The 18957-nt window shown below is 43.4% G+C and overlaps 2 protein-coding genes across 14 annotated transcripts in view; both read right to left on the bottom strand.

The window, feature by feature from the left end:
- Positions 1 to 9682, bottom strand: part of GGNBP2 (gametogenetin binding protein 2) — a 29488-nt gene extending 19806 nt beyond the window's left edge. For 2 of the 11 annotated variants that reach the window (XM_084864207.1, XM_084864209.1), the window contains exons 1-5: positions 9562 to 9676; positions 8774 to 8972; positions 6104 to 6252; positions 1970 to 2050; positions 40 to 293 (exon numbers count right to left, since the gene is read on the bottom strand). In XM_084864207.1, coding sequence (XP_084720333.1) covers positions 40 to 293; positions 1970 to 2050 — 335 coding nt within the window. In that variant the 5' untranslated portion in view covers positions 6104 to 6252; positions 8774 to 8972; positions 9562 to 9676. Of the gene's footprint in view, positions 1 to 39; positions 294 to 1969; positions 2051 to 6103; positions 6253 to 8773; positions 8973 to 9346; positions 9405 to 9561 lie in introns of those variants that run through there. The other 9 variants (XM_084864199.1, XM_084864204.1, XM_084864202.1 and 6 more) reach the window with 6 other exon arrangements.
- Positions 9683 to 15409: 5727 nt separating this feature from the next.
- Positions 15410 to 18934, bottom strand: PIGW (phosphatidylinositol glycan anchor biosynthesis class W). 3 transcript variants are annotated; one of them, XM_084864214.1, is made up of 2 exons: positions 18840 to 18934; positions 15410 to 17320 (listed from the first exon to the last, which is right to left on the bottom strand). In XM_084864214.1, exon 2 carries the CDS (start codon positions 17306 to 17308, stop codon positions 15800 to 15802), a length of 1509 nt encoding a protein of 502 aa, XP_084720340.1. In that variant the 5' UTR covers positions 17309 to 17320; positions 18840 to 18934; the 3' UTR covers positions 15410 to 15799. The 3 variants fall into 3 exon arrangements, with proteins under 3 accessions (XP_084720340.1, XP_084720339.1, XP_084720341.1); XM_084864213.1 differs by lacking the exon at positions 18840 to 18934 and adding an exon at positions 18361 to 18833; XM_084864215.1 differs by lacking the exon at positions 18840 to 18934 and adding an exon at positions 17952 to 18311.
- Positions 18935 to 18957: the final 23 nt, after the last annotated feature.

Below are 18957 nucleotides of genomic sequence, written 5' to 3'. Positions count from 1 at the left end.
ATTTAACAAATCCATTTTTTCCTAATTTATTATACTTACCCATGTACATAAAATAATGTATAAAGTTTCTTTGCATCAGTCATACAGCTTCGAGTTACAGACAAGACTCCCTTGGGCCCTATTGTCAGGGGTTCAAGGGCAGGATTTCCAGACTCTACAAGCTGGGAAAAGAGGCGCTCCACACTGCGACGACAACCAACACATGGGACAAGCTGAGAAAGTGCACTCAAGACTTCACGTGATGTCACCACCATGGCAATGCTTAGATCTTGTTGTTTAAGCATACTATGTCGCTGAAAGAAAAATGAAGAATCCTTAAGAAACACATAAAATTACTCTTTCACTACTACTTCTTGTTCCTATCCTTGTGCTCTAAGTACAACTTGGGCAAGGCTTGACATCTCTATCCACAAAAAAGCAAAGTAGCCTGGCCAGTGTGGCTCAATGGTTGAGCATCCACCCATGAATTAGGAGGTGGCGGTTTAATTTTGGGTCAGAGCACATGTCTAGGTTTCGAGCTCAATCCCCAATAGGGTACATGCAGGATGCAGCCAATCAATAATTCTCCCTCACCACTGATGCTTCTGTCCCTCTCTCCTTCTTCCTAAAATCAATAAAAACATATTTTTTTAAAAGGCAAGGTGGTCAGCTTTGTCCCTACAATACTGAGTTTGCTGCATAAACTGCCTTTCTAGAAACTAGGTTATAAAAAACTCTGCTTAGGATATGCCCCTGCAAGCAAAAAGAAGCCCTGCATTTGAAAATTTAGTGTTTATTTAAGTATTAAGTTTAGTACTCTTGCTTTAAATGGAAGAAAGAAAGAAAAAAGGAAAGACAATGCAGCTTTACAATGTCTTCTCAACTTTTAAAAACATACTATGTTTAGCTATAGGAGTCAAGTTAGGGTGATCATGTAGAACAGCAATTCTTACCCTGGAGGTATGGACAGGTGTGTTATGGATTAGCGGGCGAGAACAATGCCTATCGTACCTATGTAGGAGCCTGCAATGAGTAACTAAAATGCTGATGCATATGAATGTTACCTGTTGGCTATGGCAAGGTTGAAAAATGACTGAGAACCACAACTGTAGAGAAACGGGCAAAATTCTAGTACCTAACTTCTACCTGGATGGAGTTATAGTTACATAACTATACTTTACTAAAACCTATACTTTACTTCCAGCTTTACTAAAACCAGATGAAATAGTTTATACCTAAAATGAATTTTTCTCACATTTACTATTAACCATTCATTTAAAGTTTACTCCAAAAGTAGAAACAGAATTCTGAAATAAAGTAACAATTTATCCTCCATTATCTTAATTATATATAGTGTATTATAAAGTATCATACTGCGTAAGAACTAAATAATCAAAAAGCTCGCAGCCGAAACCGGTTTGGCTCAGCGGTAGAGCGTCGGTCTGCGGACTGAAAGGTCCCGGGTTCGATTCCGGTCAAGGGCATGTACATTGGTTGCGGGCACATCCCTGGTGGGGGGTGTGCGGGAGGCGGCTGGTTGATGTTTCTCTCTCATCGATGTTTCCAGCTTTCTATCTCTCTCCCTTCCTCTCTGTAAAAAATCAATAAAATATATTAAAAAAAAAAAAAAAAAAAAAAAGCTCGCAAAACAGGATTAACTTTTTTTACTTGAATAAAAATCACCATAAAAGAATATCAACAAGTTCTCAATGAAAAGTTGTATACCTTATCTTTAAAACCCAGGAAAAATGACTTGGTGAAATTAAAGCCTTATAGACATGTAAAATGTTAATACCAAAATCTAATCTCTTTCACATGAAAAGTACATAAATATATTCACAGTAGCAATAATAAAAGAAAGCAACTTCAATGTAATCTTAAGACCTAGAAAGCCCTAGGTAAAAAAATTAATACGGCTAAAATTTTCTATGACTCTTTAAAACACACACACACACACACACTTTAAAAGATTGGTTTTTAAAACTATTACCTGAATGAACTGCTTTAGTTGTGCACCATTATTTTGATGGCCATCAAGATTTAAAACATTGTCAGGAAATTCCATCACCATCTTAATATGCAAAAGAATAAAAATCAATTATTTTCTCTTCTTTGAACACTTTACAGATTCTTAGGACAGAAATAGACACCCCCCACAAGCCAGATTCCCCCACCTTCCATCCTGCCCTCTGCCAAAAAAGGTATTTTTTGTTTGTTTTTAAAAATCCAAGTTATACAAGTTTCTAAAGCCAGAAAGAGTGATAGCCATTAGGCACAGAAACACCGAAGTCAGGCGGATATGAGTTCAAACCCCAGTTCTGTTGCTTACAATCTATGTCATAACTCTGGACAAGTTACTTAACCTGTCTTATTTTCAGCTTCCTCTTTTGTAAAATGAGATTACATAATATATTTTAATATCTTTCACATAGTGAGCTGTGAGGATTAAATTATATCTTATCTTAAAGTGTTTGTTGTGGTGGCCTATGATAGCATTTAACCTTATATTTTACATTAAATACCTTGACATTTTTAGTTATTCCTCTTAACTATGAAATTCAGTAAATCTCATAACGAAATGATCATATATATGATACATATATCACATATGAATGAGAAAGACTCAGATCAGTACTTGGCACATAGTAAATGTTTGCTCTAATTATGAACAAAAAGGATACACTGAGGTATTTATTCAATTATCAAAATTCATTACCAGAGGAAGAGAAATATAAAAAAGTTTAAGGATATTTCAGAATATCAGATAATGGGGAATTAGTAATTAACACATTTCAATGATCTGTAATAGCACTGATATTAAGAAGTACCATAGTGCCAAAACCGGTTTGGCTCAGTGGATAGAGAGTCCGCCTGCGTACTGAAAGGTCCCAGGTTTGATTCTGGTCAAGTGCATGTACCTTGGTTGTGGGCACATCCCCAGTAGGGGGTGTGCAGGAGGCAGCTGATCGATGTTTCTCTCTCATCGATGTTTCTAACTCTCTATCTCTTTCCCTTCTATCTGTAAAAAATCTATAAAATATATTTAAAAAAAGAAAAAGAGGTACCATGGTTAGGAGTCATTATAACTAGGATATCACCAAATGAAAGAAGCAACCCAATTTCAGAGATGTTAAAAATATGGAAAAAAAAGTTTGCCTTCAAGACAATGAAATAAAGTAACACATTTATATCTTAATTAAAACATTGTAAAAGGTATTGAACATACTGTGCTAGAACAAACTTCTATTTCCAGATGACAAGGGCACAAACTCCTACACACCCAAAGAGTGAAATCAGGTTTAAAAGAGACCCATTTGAGGCAAAAACAAAACACTAAAAAAACCCCACCCAATTGAATGTGATCTTAAAAAGATTCCTCCCTTCAACCAGCAACACAAAGACCTGCTTCTTTAATGGAAGTAACCATTCTTTTCCCCCCATATTAGAAATGAGAGCCTTAAAAGATGCTTGTTCTAACAATAAACTAAGAACTGAACAACTAAATATAAACAGTATGTAAGACCTTTTTGTCTTTTTAAATATATTTTTGTTGATCTCAGAAAGGAAAGGAGAGTGAATGAAACATCAATAATGAGAGAGAATCACTGATCAGCTGCCACTGGGGATCAAGCCCACAACCCAGGGATGTGCCCCGACTGGGAATTAAAGCATGACCTCACCGGTCAATGCAGAACCACTGAACCACACTAGTTGGGCAAACACAAATAAATTTAACTGTCAAATCACAGAAGAAGTATAAGATAAACTTGTAAAGCCACTTAACCAACAAACACTGCCAACCACTCCAAATCTACCATTTAAGCAACTAACACCTTGGTTTGCATTTTCTCTTTGCTTGATACAAATGTATACCATTTCACCATATATTAATTGCTGCCATACAAAAAATTTTTTTTTAAATTACCTACAGTCCTAGCCAGTTTGGTTCAATGGGTGGAACGTCAGCCTGTGGACTCAAGGTCCTGAGTTCAGTTCCGGTCAAGGGCATGTACCTCGGCTGCAGGTTCCCCAGCCTTGCTCGGGTTGTGTGCATGAGGCAACCAATTGGTGTGTCTCTCAAACATCGATGTTTCTGTTTCTCCCTCTCCCTTCCACTCTTTCCAAAATTCAATGGAAAAATATCTTAGGGCTATATCCCAAGAAACCAGAAACACCAATCAGAAAGGATATATGCACCCTTATGTTCATAGCTGTATAATTTACAACAGCTAAAATTTGGAAACAACCTAAGTGCCCATCAGCAGATTAGTGAATTAAAAAACTGTTTGCTAGAACAAACTTCTATTTCCAGATGACAAGGGCACAAACTCCTACACACCCAAAGAGTGAAATCAGAAATGGAATACACAATGGAATACTATGCTGCTATAAAATAAGAAGGAACTTTTATCTGCAACAGCATGATTGTAACTGGCGAGTATTACGCTAAGCAAAATAAGCCAATAGGAGAAAAATAAGTATCACATGATCTCATTCATATGTGGGATATAATGATGAACATAATTTGATGAACAAAAATAGATCCAGAGACAAATGACAGGGGAGGTTGGGGTGGAGGGGAGTTAGAGAGCAACCAAAGGACTTGTATGTATGCATATTAGCATAACCAATGGACACAAGACACTGGGGCGATGGGGGCTTGCCCGGGGTGGGAATGGCTGGGAGGTGGGGGGAAAAGGAGACATATGTAAAACTTTAAACAAAAAAATTAAATTAAAAATTTTTTAAAAGAAGAAAAATATCCTCAGGTGAATATTAACCAAAAAGAGAGAGGGAAGGAGGGAGGGAAAAGAGAAGGGAGGAAAAGGAGGGAGAGAGGGAGTGAGGGAGAGAGGAAGAAAGGAAATTACCTACACTATTTTAAGATCAAAGCTATCAATTTAAGAAATATTCAAAGTGCCCTGACCAGGAATTGAACCAGCACAGAACAATGATCAACCAACTGAGAAGCTCAGGCAGGGCAAATAGACCTGATTACCATGTATCTTCTAGGTTTCATTGGCACGTATATTATTAAATTTTCTCTTGTACTTACTCTGCATTCACAATAAATACCCTGTCCTTGCTTTTCAAACATTTAGGAGAATGGATATTTTACCTTGCAGTTTTCTAGCCAATCGCTATATGCTTAACATTGAAAGATAATAGTAAGAAAAAGGGGGAAAGGGACACAAAGAGGATAGATGCACATTCTCCCCCATTCTTTAAAGCCACTTCAGATTCACTTAATCTTCAGATGCTAGCTTACCTAAAGACTGTCACACAGAGTATTTTAAGTATGGCTTCAAACAGGAATCATTAGTGTTTTGCTTCACCGTGAGGCTCCCTATCCCTGCCTAGCCAAAAATAGAACGAGTCATGGTCCTGAAATTATTGCTTTATAAAGTTTATTGGATCCATTATGCACTTTCACTTGTAAGTATCTGTCCTGGTTTCCACTTGACCACAAATCTGGTTTTTAGAGCATTCTCATAAATTCTCATCAACAATATTGTTTGTATTTATTAAAAACTAGAGGCCCGTGCACACGGGTAGGGTCCCTAGGCCTGGCTCGCAATCAGGGCCGGCCTGCCAGCCTGCCTTCCTTCCCCAGCTGCCAGGAGGGAAGGGCGGTTGGGGGTGATCAGGCTGGGCAGTGGGGGCAATCAGACCAGCAGGGGGTGGGGCAGTTAGGGGTGAGCAGACTGGGGGGGGAGGGGAGCGGCGCTGCGCCGCCGCACAGCTGGAGGCAATCAAAGGGTGAGAAGGCAGGGGTGTGCAGTTAGGGGCAAGCAGGTCAGCAGGCAGAGTGGTTAGGGGCAATCTGGCAGGCAGGTGGTTGAGGGGTTAGGAGCCAGTGGTCCTGGATTGCAAGAGTGATGTCTGGCTGCTAGTTGAGGCCAGATCCCTGTGATAGCCAAGTCATCCCCCAAGGCCACTTGTGCATAATAAAAGCATAATATGCAAATCGACCGAACGGCCCAACAGTGGAACGATGCTATGATACCTTCCGATGCTATGATACCCTCCGGCGCGAGGCCAGCCAAGACGGTGCAATGTGATTGGTTGGGGGCCCAGCCAGCACCCCATGATCACCCCAGAGAGGGAGGCCCGGGCCACTGACCTGCAGGCTGCGGCGGGTAGGCGGGGCCTCCCTCTGCGAGGAAAGACCAGGTCCTGGGTGCCGGAGGCCAGAAGGAAGCCCAGGTCCAGGGTGTCAGCAACTCGAGGGAAGGAAGGCCTACTCTTGCACAAATTTCGTGGATCGGGACTCTAGTATCACATAAAAGAGGAGGCTACTTCCTCACATACAAACCTAGTTTCATTTTACAAATATAATTTAAAATAGCCAGTTTAACTAAGGCTAGAGATTGTAGCATCTGTTAAAATGATAAACACATTTGTAGCTGACTACCTGGATTTAACATCTAGGAGCTAACAAGATTCTAAAAGTACTAGGAATAAAATAACACAATGTTTTCTCCTGCCTTACCTATGGATTCCTAAAAACAAATACCAAACCAAATGTTAACTTCAGGGATACACTGCTGTCAAACTATCAACAGACCAGTATGCAGAGCATCAGCCTCTGCTCTACCTTACCTCTTCCCCAACAGGTGTCTGTTTAAGTACTATTGGTAGCATAGTTCTGAAAGAAATTTGTTTCCCTAAATATAATGTGTTGACAAGAATTTTCACTAACCAGCATTCAATGTCTGTGCAGAAGTTCAATACAAAAGCAATCAATAGTCCCACTCATTCCCTAGTGACAAAAACCCTTCCAAAACAAAGAAAGTTGCACCTTTTCCTAAATAAAATGCTATTTTGAGATATTTAAATTAAGTAAACCTAAGTTGTAGTTGCCTCGGTCAGAAGCTCACAAATGCAATAAAAGCAAAATTCAAGTTCAGTCGAATACATTTCTCTGGAGAAATAAGTACAATAATACATCATATTGCAAGGTTTTTCTATGGAAATTAGTATCATTGTACAGAGAGTATAAAAACACTCCCAAAGTTGTCTATTTTAATGTGCTATATATCAGATATATCAATGCTTCATTAAAGGTGGTTATGTGGTCATAAAGGAGAGAAATCAGTCTCTCTCCTTTTTTTTTGTCAATACTCAAATTTACGTTGATTTCCTCTACACTATGATATTATACACTCAATAGTAATCTATATCCAAATCCAAAAGATATTTTTTAAATTTCAAAGGCATTCTGGAATAAACATAAAAGATTGATACTAAACTATGTGCTCCAGAAAAGTGTTGGAGTGGGAGTAAAGAAGAAAATTATTGACAAATGAATTCTAAGTAGGTGCTTTCACAGAGTGCTAATTTTTTAAGCTGTTTATAATAAAAGTCCAATATACTTTTAATGCAAAAAGTGCAAAAATCATAACCAAGGCATTCAAGTATTTTCTAATGCATCAACACAAATTCTATTTAAATCATAGCAGGCCAAATCATCTACCTTTTCCCAAGAAAACAAAATTTATCTCAGGTAATTATAGATGCTTTCACTTAAAAAGTTCAAACAACTTGAAACCTATATGATCCTGTTAACCAATGTCACCCCAATAAATTTAATTTTTTTTAAAGTTCTAACAAATTAAGTCATTCAATAGCTCTTCTAATCCTTTTTAAAATACCGCAGCTCATTCAAGTCTCAATTGAGACTGGCCAACAGAAAGGCATAGAGTGGCATCTCTACAATGACTTGCACTTTATATAAAATTTGGAAAAAAGACATTAAAAAAAAAATCAGGAACAAAACAGATCAACTGACTTTGAAAAACAAAAAAGCCCCAGGAGAAAAATGAAGAGACTAGTTACACATTATAAAAATAGGCAAGTAGGTTTCAGCATAATCAAAATAGATTTCAGAAGACACTGTGAGTAGATTCATTTCATTTCTTAGGAAATAGTGGCAAGCAACTGCACTCATTTCCTGTTCAGGTTCAATTCAAATTTCTGCCATTTCCTTTTAAAGGAAATACTACAGCAACACAGGGGAGAGGATCTGTAATTCTGTACTACCACCAAATCTAAAAAAGATTTTTTAGATTTACCCAGAACTAGGTTTTGACATTCAAGATGAACAATCAGTTTTTTTGAGCTTTTACATCTTCAATGTTTGCTTCCTTAAAAAAACACACACACTAAAGACTAATGCAAAAAAAAAGCCCATTTTGAAGAGTCATGGCCTAGCAGTAAAAATCATTTCTAAGAGTTTTAATGTAGAAGACAATACAATACCACTTACAACGAAATCAGATCACTTCAGTGGAATTTTTACTGTGCAAGAGCATGTCACTGTGTCCTCAGTAATTATACTTAGGCAGTGAGAGCTGCTGTATGAAGATAGACAGTATATAGGTACCAGTGTGGCTGTGACATTTCCAGATAATTAAGCCTCCCCGAGGGTAGGTGGTTTCTGTAAGGCATAGTAGGCCCTAAACGCCCAAGATCCTTCAACCCCTCTCCGAGGCGCGTGCTTTGGCAAAAGCAGCGCCTCCGAAAGAGACAGGGCAGAGGAAAACGGTTCAAAAAAAGGAAGGAGAGCCTGGGGGAAAGGGGCTCCAAGTGGGTACAGAGCGCTAGGGGCCTGCAGAGGTTACCGAGGGACCCACTGCAAAGGCTAGTTGGTGGGGCCTGCCGGAGAAAAGGCCTCGCCTAGGAGTTGCAACACACTCTTTTCTCCAGTGCGCAGCGCTCGGCCTGGGGGAGGGGGAGGAGGGAAACAGCTGCCAGAGAGCGGAGCGCCCAGAGCCCGACCCGGCCCGCTCACCGTGAGGGTGTCGTCTATGTAGAGGGGAATCTGCCTCCTCTCGAAGGGGAACTCCTCTTCCCCGTCCCTGCACACTGCCACCAGTCGCGCCATCGTTCCTGACGCTGCCGTTGCCACCGTCACCACCTCCTCCCAGCTGCCGCCGCCGCCGCCGCTGCTGCTCCTGCTGCCGCCGCCGCCGCCTCCTCCCAGCTCCTGCCTGCAACAGCCAAATGCCGCGAGCTTCAGCACCCGCCGCCGCGCAGCACATTCGCCACGGGAGGGGGTTGGGGAGGGGCAGGGAGAAAAGCCGGAGGGGACTGGAGAGTCAAGCTGCGTTTCCCATCACCCGATTCCACACACGCTCGTCCAATCAGCGCCGAGCGCGGTCAGGACCCGCCCCCTCGCGCCGCGGGCCCTCCCAGCCCTCCCCCTCCCCCTCCCCACCGCGGCCGGCCTCCAGTCAGGGTCCAAAGGAGAGGCGGAAGGGACTCTGCGGCCTCGGGGCCTCCCCCGGCCCGTCTCCGGGGCCCTGGCTCCAGGACCATCCCCCCCCAGCGCCCGCTCCCCGCCGCCGGGGAGCCCATAGCTGACCCCGATCTCCCCCTTTCTCGGCGCGCCCCGCCCAGCCAGCCAGTCCCCTGGGCTGCAGTTGCCCAGCGCGACCCCGCCCCTGGGAGGGGTAGACCCCGCCTCGGCTCTGCCGAGGCCGAGGAGGCAGGTTCAGAGACCCTTTCCTCGCTGTTCTCGGAAAAGGCCTCTTGGCTCTGACCTTCACCGTTTTTCGTGGTCGCCTCCCTGACCCCCACCTTGGCTCCCCGTTACCGGCTGACGAGGCCCGCGTCAGGACCAGCCTGGGCGGGGGCGCGGCGCCGAATGCCGTTTCCCCTCCGGTCTCAGCCGCTCGCTCGCGCCGCGGGGAGTGGGGGAGGGCGGGCGGGGGGGACTGGAGGAGGGTGGGGCCGGGAGGGCCGGAGAACGCCGGGCGGGGCGCCTCCTCCTCCTCCTCTCGCGAGACTGGGCACCGGCGCTGCCGGCTCTGCGATTTCAAAACCCTGGTGGCGGGGCTGGGGTGCCCCGCAGGCAGCCTGGAGCCGGGTGCCCGCCGTTCCCCGCCCCCCACCCCCCACCCCCGGGTCCAGCTGCTCAAATAAAATCGGAAACGGGACCGCGGGGAGTGAGTGAGCGGCCCTCAGCCTCTGGCCCCTGCCGAGCGAGCTGGGAGCCGCTCTCCCGAGAACCGAGGGGCGGAGGGAGCCGAGCGGAGCCGACTCAGGGCCCACCCGAGGGGACGGGGCGCGTGAGGACCTGGGTACGTGGGGGAGGAGCTGAGGCTTCCGAAACCCAAAAGGCGGGAACCAGGGAAGGAGAGGCGAGCGTCTGCGGGCTCAGGGGCACACACACACACACACACTCTGGGCTGGGCTTCCAGGTACTGGACGTCGCTTCCCCCCAGGCGCCCCGATTAACCGGGAGCCAGCCGCGTCCCCGCTCCCCAAAGGCTGCGCTGAGATCCCGCCCAGCAGGCCGCCGGTTCTTAAGCGCCGAGTGAGGCAAATAGACTGTTGTGAGAGCGGCTTGTGTCCTGGCCATTGGAACTTCTTGGGTTGGGTTAATATTAACTCGGGGACCCTGACCGTTCACCAGTTCCCTTGGGCAAAGTACCGGGACCGGCCGAAGGCTGTCCCTTCTCGCCCTCCCCTGAGCAGCGGAGCTGCGGGAAGGACAGTTGGTCTACACTCACCGAGTAGTCACTTCCTACCCTGAAGGCTTTGAAGGCTTGTTACAAAAAGCCAAAGTAATCGCTGGGAAGGAAGTATTTTGCCTAGGGAAAAGTCCTGCGGATTTTAAGATTAAATCTACCTGCTGGTTTTACAGCTAATCCTGATAACGTCTGAGAATAGGCTAGAGCTGTGATACTGACCTTTAAAAAATATTTCGGTCATTCCATGCAGCCTTAGAGATTCACAACAAAACCCCATAGTGCATCCTTAGCCATGTTGACTTAGGACATTGTGTGGTCACTGTTAGTGCAGGTGACATAATAAACCGGAAGAACCATTGTTCAGTCCCAAAAGTGTGCTTTTTCCATTAATTATGTCTTTTGGCCATGTCAGGAGAGCAAAAACAGTGTGGTTAGCTTAAGTTCAGTAGGTAACTAGGATATGCATGCAGCTTCTAATAGGTTAGAACACATAGCCAAAATTAGGGCATTTTTTAGAGAATCTTGTTTTATGTAAAAACAATTCTAAGGGAAAAAGCATACCGTGGCTTTTCAGATCTAAAGGTGCTCCTATAAAATCAATTCACATAAGATCTGTATATCTTTTAAACTTTATTTGAATTATGGTTAGTAAAGAACATTGAAAATAAGCTCAAGATAACAGATGCTACTTTTAATAACTTTTGTAACTGAGTACACACTGGTAACTAACAAAGAACAGAGAATTTAAATGGGGATTTAAATATAAGAAAAGGATTTAAAATCCAAATATAAAACATAAGGAAACCACAAGACTCTCTTTCCATCTGAGATTACCTGGTTTGGATTTGTCTTTTGATTGTCATGTAGGTCTACTAAGCACATGCTTACTACCTTTGGACAATGTTTCACATACTATACATACTCAATACTTATAAGGCTAAAAAGGTGGATAATTTTCTACCTAAGTTGCTTTCTTAAAGAAGTAAGGAAATAGCCTGGGTACTACAAATGTCAAAATCATATTATAAAATCGTATTGAAGGAAAATGTTTAGAAAGTTACTTCATTGCAAAACAACTTCTAGGAGTTTTAACTATGTATCTTCTTAGTTTTAGAGTAGGCACTCATTTTTATTTTCAGTTAGTCTATCTTCAGCAAATATTTCGTGACTTAAGTATCTGCCTTTACAGAGCTTATCTCTAATTGGCAAAATAAGTGATTACTATATTTAAAAAAAAAAAGCCTATCACTGCCTACTTTTAAATTTCAGTATTGGCATTGTGAAGGGCAAGGTAGAAGGATTTGAAATACCAAGAAGGAGAAAGCAATCAACAATTATTGCTGGTACCTAATAACACTTAGAAGAGATGTGATTATCAGCAAAATGCCATTCTTTTTCTTCTTAGGTCCCCAATGTGTGAGAGCCAGCTATAAAAATCAGGCATAGCCGAAACAAGTTTGGCTCAGCAGTAGAGCGTCGGTCTGTGGATGAAAGGTCCCAGGTTTGATTCCAGTCAAGGGCATGTACGTTGGTTGCGGGCACATCCCCAGTAGGGGGTGTGCAAGAGGCAGCTGGTCGATGTTTCTCTCTCATCGACGGTTCTAGCTCTCTCTCTCTCTCCCTTCCTCACTGAAAAATCAATAAAAATATTGGGGGGGAAATCAGGCATAAATGAGATATGACTGTTCTCCAAGCTACCTGGGTTTAAAAGACTACAGATTTATTCCTTATTATTTACCTCCATAAACTAAAGAGCAAAGTATTTTTTTTGTATGATGTATACAACATGTACAACATTGATGTTCAATAAAAATAAAACTGGTTGTCATCTCCTAAACACAAAGCTACTGATACATATGATATATATGTCCTCTTTATAATTGTGTAAAATTAAAGTCATGGGAATGACTCACTTTCTGAAATCTTAGACCAGATTTTATGTTTTTTTTCCTTTCCCTCTTCCTTCTCTAGCCTCAAATATTGATAGTTGAAAAGAAAATTGAGTTAATCATAATTGTCACTATATTAACCATGTTGTTTTATGTGGTAAAATCAATAGCAGAATGTTATTAAATTACCATGGTTTTCCAAATCTGTAAAGTGGGTTTTCTTTTTAATGAAATTAAATTCTGTTGTCTGTCAAAAGTAAGAGACATACTATTTTCCCTACTCACATTTTTTTAAAGGGAAAATGTCCACAAGTTAGAATGTAATACCCTTGAAGGCAGGGACTTTGTCTTATTTTCTGTTCTTTCCTGGCACTTACCTGTACCTGTTACTTAGGAGCTCAATAAATTTTTGTTGAACGGTCTTTTGCTCTCTCTTCTGTAAAGTTAGAATGGTCATTTTTTACGAAATCTTGTTATGAATGCTATTTCATTAGTTTTTTCTTACATGAATATCATAATTGGAGGTGGAAAACACACACCGTACACTTTGTAGTTTTAAGTTATGATTCAGTATCTGTAATTGTGAAAGTTATTTACGACCTAGAAAAGGGTGAAGGGGCAGTTACAAGCAGCAACAGACCAGTTAGACCACATGCTCATTAAGTCATCAAATAACGTAAATTACTCTGTGTGTGTGTGTGTGTGTGTGTGTGTGTGTGTATTCTGAGAGAGAAGGGAAAGGAATAGAGAAAAACATCATAGATCAACTGCCTCCTGCATGTCCCCTACTGAGGATCGGGCCCACCACCTGGGCATATGCCCTATCTGAAAATCGAATCGGCAACCTCTTGATTCCTGGGTTAACTGACAACGTCTGAGCCACACCAGCCAGGCATTAAATTACCCTTTTTTAAAGGAGAGAATTTGGAGGGCCTCTCAGCTCTCTTCTGAAGGCTTTCAACATATAAATTGTGGGGGATTAGTCCTGTGACTGACATAGCAGGAAAACCAATCACCTTTCCCAGTCATGCTTAGTTTATACTATAATATTAAATTTCAAGTCTTTTTCTTTGAAAATAAAGTCTAATTTTTGTTTTTATAGCTATTTAACCAACATACTGATTTGAGGGGGGAAGTCCTTTCAGTAATAGATTACCTCCAAATATAATGTATTATAGTTACCAAATGTTAAATGGCACACAAATACTAAATCAGCAATGTAACATATCAATTAGTAGTCATAGCTAACAAACCATGCAATAAAATTAATTTTGAACTAATTTAGAATTGGAAAGTGATTTTTTTTTAAAAAAAATCTTAGATTTCAAACAGCAACTTCAAAGGTCTGCTTCAAGTTTTTAGAAGACAAGCTCTCACCCTGGCTGGTGTGGTGCAGTGGTTAGAATATCCTTTGACCCTTCTGTGCATTCCTTCCACCTACTCCATAAGGGCACATACCCACGTGGCAGGTTCCATCTGCAGTCTGTGCTAATTACATCAAACAATTCTGTATATTCTTGGGAGCATTTAATTGCTTTCTGACTTTACAGTATACTAGAGGCCCGGTGCATGGGTAGGGTCCCTAGGCCTGGCTGGTGATCAGAGCCGATCCGGGCCTTCCTTCCCTGGCTGCCAGCTGCTGGCCAGGTCCTTCCTTTGTTCCACATCACCCTCTGGTGGTCACATCATAGCAAGTGACCCAACTCCTGGTCAAACTCCTGAGGGAACAATTTGCATGTTAGCCTTTTATATATATAGACTAGAGGTCTGATGCACGAAATTCGTACTAGAGTAGGTCTTCCTTCTCCTGGCTGCCCGCTGGTACCGGGACCCAGGCTTCCCTTGCAATCCCAGCTTTATCTGGAAGGTCGTCCAGAAGGATGTTCAGTCTAATTAGCATATTATGCTTCTATTATTTATTAGTATCCCTGCACACAAATCCATGCGCCAGTAGCTCTCTACAGGGCCTGGCCGCTCCAGAGGCCCATCCATGGCTGGACACAGAATGCTTGCCTTGTCACCAGGGCAATGTCGCAAGCTTTCCTCCCCGTCCCTGGCCGCTCTGTGCCTGCTGCCCAGAGGCCCTCTGTGGCTGGGGTGGAATGCTTGCCTCATCCACCTGGCTGCTCGCACTGCCCGCTCAGCAGCTCCTCCCCAGCCCACCCTCCCAGGGGCTGAGGAACTCCTGCGGGGCTGAGAGGACTGGGCATCACCATATTTGTGATGGAGTGACAGTTAATTTGCATATCACCCTTTTATTAAATTAGTACAGTATTTGATGTTAAACACTTGCTTTCTCATATTTAGGCTTTTATAAAAGTCTAGTGACCCAATGCACAGATTCATGCACATTGAAAGGAAATTAATTAAAAGAAATATTTTAATATCGCTACTCACATCTTGCTAATGAAAATAGGATTCTGCCAAGTCTCCTATTTACCTATTCCAGAACTTCTGTGAGAATCAAATAAGATGAGGCATAGGAAAACGCTTAACATTTGGTTAAACTATAAAATGTTTGCACCTGGCTATAAAGCAAGTCCTGTTCCTGGGCTGAAGAAACTCCACAGATGCTAGTCACTAGGGAGAAGCAAGGTGTTGCTACATGATGTCATTAGGTAGTACCCACAGCCACTGTTTTGGGCCTGGGTGTGGGCCGAATTTTGCACCATGGGGTCCTGGCAGCTTTGGCTGTCGTTTCGGGGGTAGTGGCGAGGTCTGTGTCCCACTTCGGGGAAGCCGAGTGTTGGTTCATCAGCGCCAGGTCCGTGGTACTGTTTATTTTTAAACTAGAGGCCTGGTGCACAAATTTGTGCACACTGAAAAGAAATTAATTAGAAGAAATATTTTAGAGGCCAGGGAAGGACCATGAGAAGTTGGCTCCAGGGCGTGTCTGGCCCATCTTGCCCAGTCCCAATCAGCCAGATCCCAGCAGCAAGCTAACTTACTGGTTGGAGCATCTGCAATCTGGGAGCCAGTCACATCATAGCTACCAGTCAAACAGACGGACACTTAGCCTTTTATATATATAGATTAAAACTGAGCAGTAAAGAATGTTGACAATTCCACAGTTCACACTATGTTTTAATGTAAAAATTACAAAATACAATAAAAAAATACAGATGATATAAGGTGATACAAACTAAAATAAAAACCTTCCTACCCATCCTCCAATATTCCAGTGTCACAACTATCAATACAATAGTTTCTTTAAAATACTGAAATTTAGTATTCTAATGAGTCATAAGGCTTCGTTTCTTCTCCACTGACTTATTTTACATAGTATAGAAATACATTCAAGTATTAAGCTTCACTATTCTTATAGAGGACTGAAACTCTTAATTTTACAATAAAATATAGTTAACACTGGGTTGCCAAAAGCTCTTTTTCTCCACATTTACTATTTATTCCTCATTAATTCCTCATCAAACACACACATCCAACCCCTATCGATCACCAAAATTTTATAGTCTTATCTTGCAAGTGTAGCATATATATAATTAAACAGTTGGTAAACATATAAAGATTGAGCAGAAAGAAGGCCCACAGGGTACTGCTGTGCAATGTATCTACCAACAGGTTGATTAGGCCAGTGGTGATATTTGACAGCAAGAAAAAAATCAACTGGTTTCTGTTGATAGCTGTGATTAAACAAAGACTGGGTTTCTTTCCTTCAGCTTCAGACACTAGAGATTCTGAACGCTTTTTACTTGTAGCAGGATACTGGACAAGTTTCCAAGAACATGGTACCAGAGCCCCTTGAATTAGAAATTTTGCAAAACTCAAAATTATATCACCTAGTAATAAGCAACTCAGTAAGATCAAGCTAGAAGCCACTATCCAAATACAAAAGGCTAAATTGGCCATTCTTCTAGATACTGCTTCTACATATACCTGAACTACGTAAAGAGATACAAAGAGGCTAATAGCTAACAATAGAATACCATATGCTACTTTAATCCAGTCTTTGATATGTGACCTTTTTTTAAGCACATATGACCCTGTTTGCACACCAGCCATGTATATTGCCACATACCCCAAGGTAGACATTATTCCTTCTCGGTTGGCATTTAATAAACCAATCCTTGTGCCACTGCCATCAGTGCCGTACAAAATCAACCTTTTCAGTGGGGTCAAGTCAAGGGCTAGCTGGTATAATACAGCAGTGCCAATGGCCACAATCCAGGACTTATTGGGGGGGAAAAACATCAAAAGCAGCGATGTTACCAATTTCACAACTATTAAGGTGAAGAAAAAGTTCCAGTGAACTCCATACTCAGTTATATGTTCCTGATAGCCTATTGATTTTATGATGATTAATCGTCCTGCTCCTAGAAGGACCAATGGCCAAACAGAGTACAATGACTTTGTGAAACGATCACATCTGGACCCTTCCATACATTTTCTCCTAATCTCTGGACAAACCATAGCCATTCCAAAAACAAAGCCTCCTGCTCCATAATCCATTGCTCCTGTCCCATAGAGCTCAGTTTTGGCATATCTTCGGGGGAAAAGTGGGAAGTCCACAGCCAAAATGGCAACAGCTGTAAACGCACTGGTAATTACACGGAAACAGGAGATGGCTGGAATGTATTCTGATTCTAAACTAATTTTTAAGAATTTTTCAAGGATTTTTTGGCCAGGCATTTTGGCATAGCAAGTTCTCCGGCAGTATATCTGATAGAATAGCCCTGCCCCAAAGAGAATTGCAGTGAGGTACTCAAGGTATTGAAAGGAAGACAAAATGGTCAGAGTGGTCACCAGGGGAACTATCAGGAAAGCAAAGTCAATGAAGAATCCAGTTCTCCAGGTGTGTGAAGACCACAAGTGCTGTGAGAGAACGATCAGGAGTCCTCTGCACAGGATGCAGAGCGCAGGGAAGCAGAAGCCCTGGGTAAATTCCAGCACGCTGGATCCATTGAGGTTACTAACAAAAGCTTCTTTCATCTGCTTTTGAGACATTTTTTCTTCTTCCTGTTTTCACAAAGAGCAAAGGAATGCATTTGTGGAAAGCAGTGTTCTTGTGGAATTGGCATATATATGTACCTGACTTGCTCTTATCTTAAATTCCAGAGTAGAACCTAAGTCTTGTGACCTCCTGTTCCAAGGATTGTGGGAAGAAGTCTAACACTAACCCATTAGGATACGAATGTTACCCTGATAGCATGAAATTATTGGTTAAAAAGCTTTAGCTATTTTCAGTATAAGGCAGACTCACAAAAAAAGTACATTTGGGATATAAAAGAACTCACAGTTGGATGTAAGTTCCTATTACAAAACATGTTTGTCATTAAGATTAATGAAAATTGAGTATGTGATACCATCATCAATAAAAAAAATAAAAACAAATTTTTTTAATAGAGTACACATAACTAATGGCTATAAGTGAGATCAGATGGCATGGAAGGACAGGAGCAGAGAAGGCATTCCAGTACACTTGGGAGCTGGGGCCTTGGTTTTTGTTCAGAACCTCTCTGACAGTATTGCCTCCAGGACACACACCTCCTGAGCCCCAGACTGTTACTGAGTGCCAAATTGCACTTTAGGTATTAGGTTATGTAGAATGGATGCTAATGGAGGGAGAAGGGGTAGTAATAGCACATACCAGGGTTTTATCAAACGCCTTTCAGCCACACATCAATGTCTGAAAAGTGGCACACACGAACACCTTTGTTGGTCAAACAAGAACGATGTAGAATAAATGAATTCATGATGGCCTAAGCGGTAACAAACCGATTGGCTGGCTTGAAAATAAAAGTACTGCCCTGACCGGTTTGGCTCAGTGGATAGAGTATCGGCCTGCGGATTGAAGGGTCCCAGGTTCCATTCCGGTCAAGGGCATGTACCTTGGTTGCGGGCACATCCCCAGTGGGGGGGGGGGGGAGGGGTGCAGGAGGCAGCTGATCGATGTTTCTAACTTTCTATCCCTCTCCCTTCCTGTGAAAGATCAATAAAATATATTTTAAAAAGAAAAAAGAAAAGTCCTTTTCCACCACCGCGTCGGGCCCGTATACCTCCCGTGCTCCGGTTGGTCTCGGGGCTCCCCGGACGGAGGCCGTCTACGTGGGTCAGGCCGCCCGCTTCCTCCGGCCCCGCCGGCCTACGCGGCTGAGCGGGCAGCTTCCGCCTCCCGAGGCGCGCTTCCGGCCGACGGGGGGGCGGAGGGTCTGCGCTTCCGGGCCGGCGGATTCCGCGCGCATCCGGCCGTGGGCGGCGCTGGTTTCCTCGCCAGCTGTGGCACGGGATGCCCGGCCCAGCGGTGCCGGGGCGTGGCCGGAGCCGGCCCGTCGGAGCCGGAGCCGGAAAGGCGCTCCAGGGCCGCACCACCGCTCAGGCCGCGGCGAGGCCGGTCAGGGTGACGGGTCGGAGCCCCGGCGAACCTTAATTAGGCCGTGGCGTCCCCTCCCAGCCCCGCGAGGGCCCCGACACCGGGACGCCCTGCCTCCCGCGCCGCTCCTGCCGGGCCCGAGCCTCCCTGCCACTCCCGCCTTACCCCAGACTCTCAAAACGTGCGGCCCCAGGTGGAGCCCCCAACTCCCGGTCCCCGCACCGCCGGCGGGCCACGTGCGCCCGCGCCGCGTGTGCGCGCCCCGCCCCGGGGGCGGGGCCAG

The sequence above is a fragment of the Pipistrellus hanaki genome (assembly GCF_964339955.1).
Source record: "Pipistrellus hanaki genome assembly, chromosome: 16".
In the NCBI taxonomy this organism is placed as follows: domain Eukaryota; kingdom Metazoa; phylum Chordata; class Mammalia; order Chiroptera; family Vespertilionidae; genus Pipistrellus; species Pipistrellus hanaki.
The sequence above is the reverse complement of the archived record's forward strand: the minus strand, read 5'-3'. Positions and strand labels throughout refer to the sequence as shown.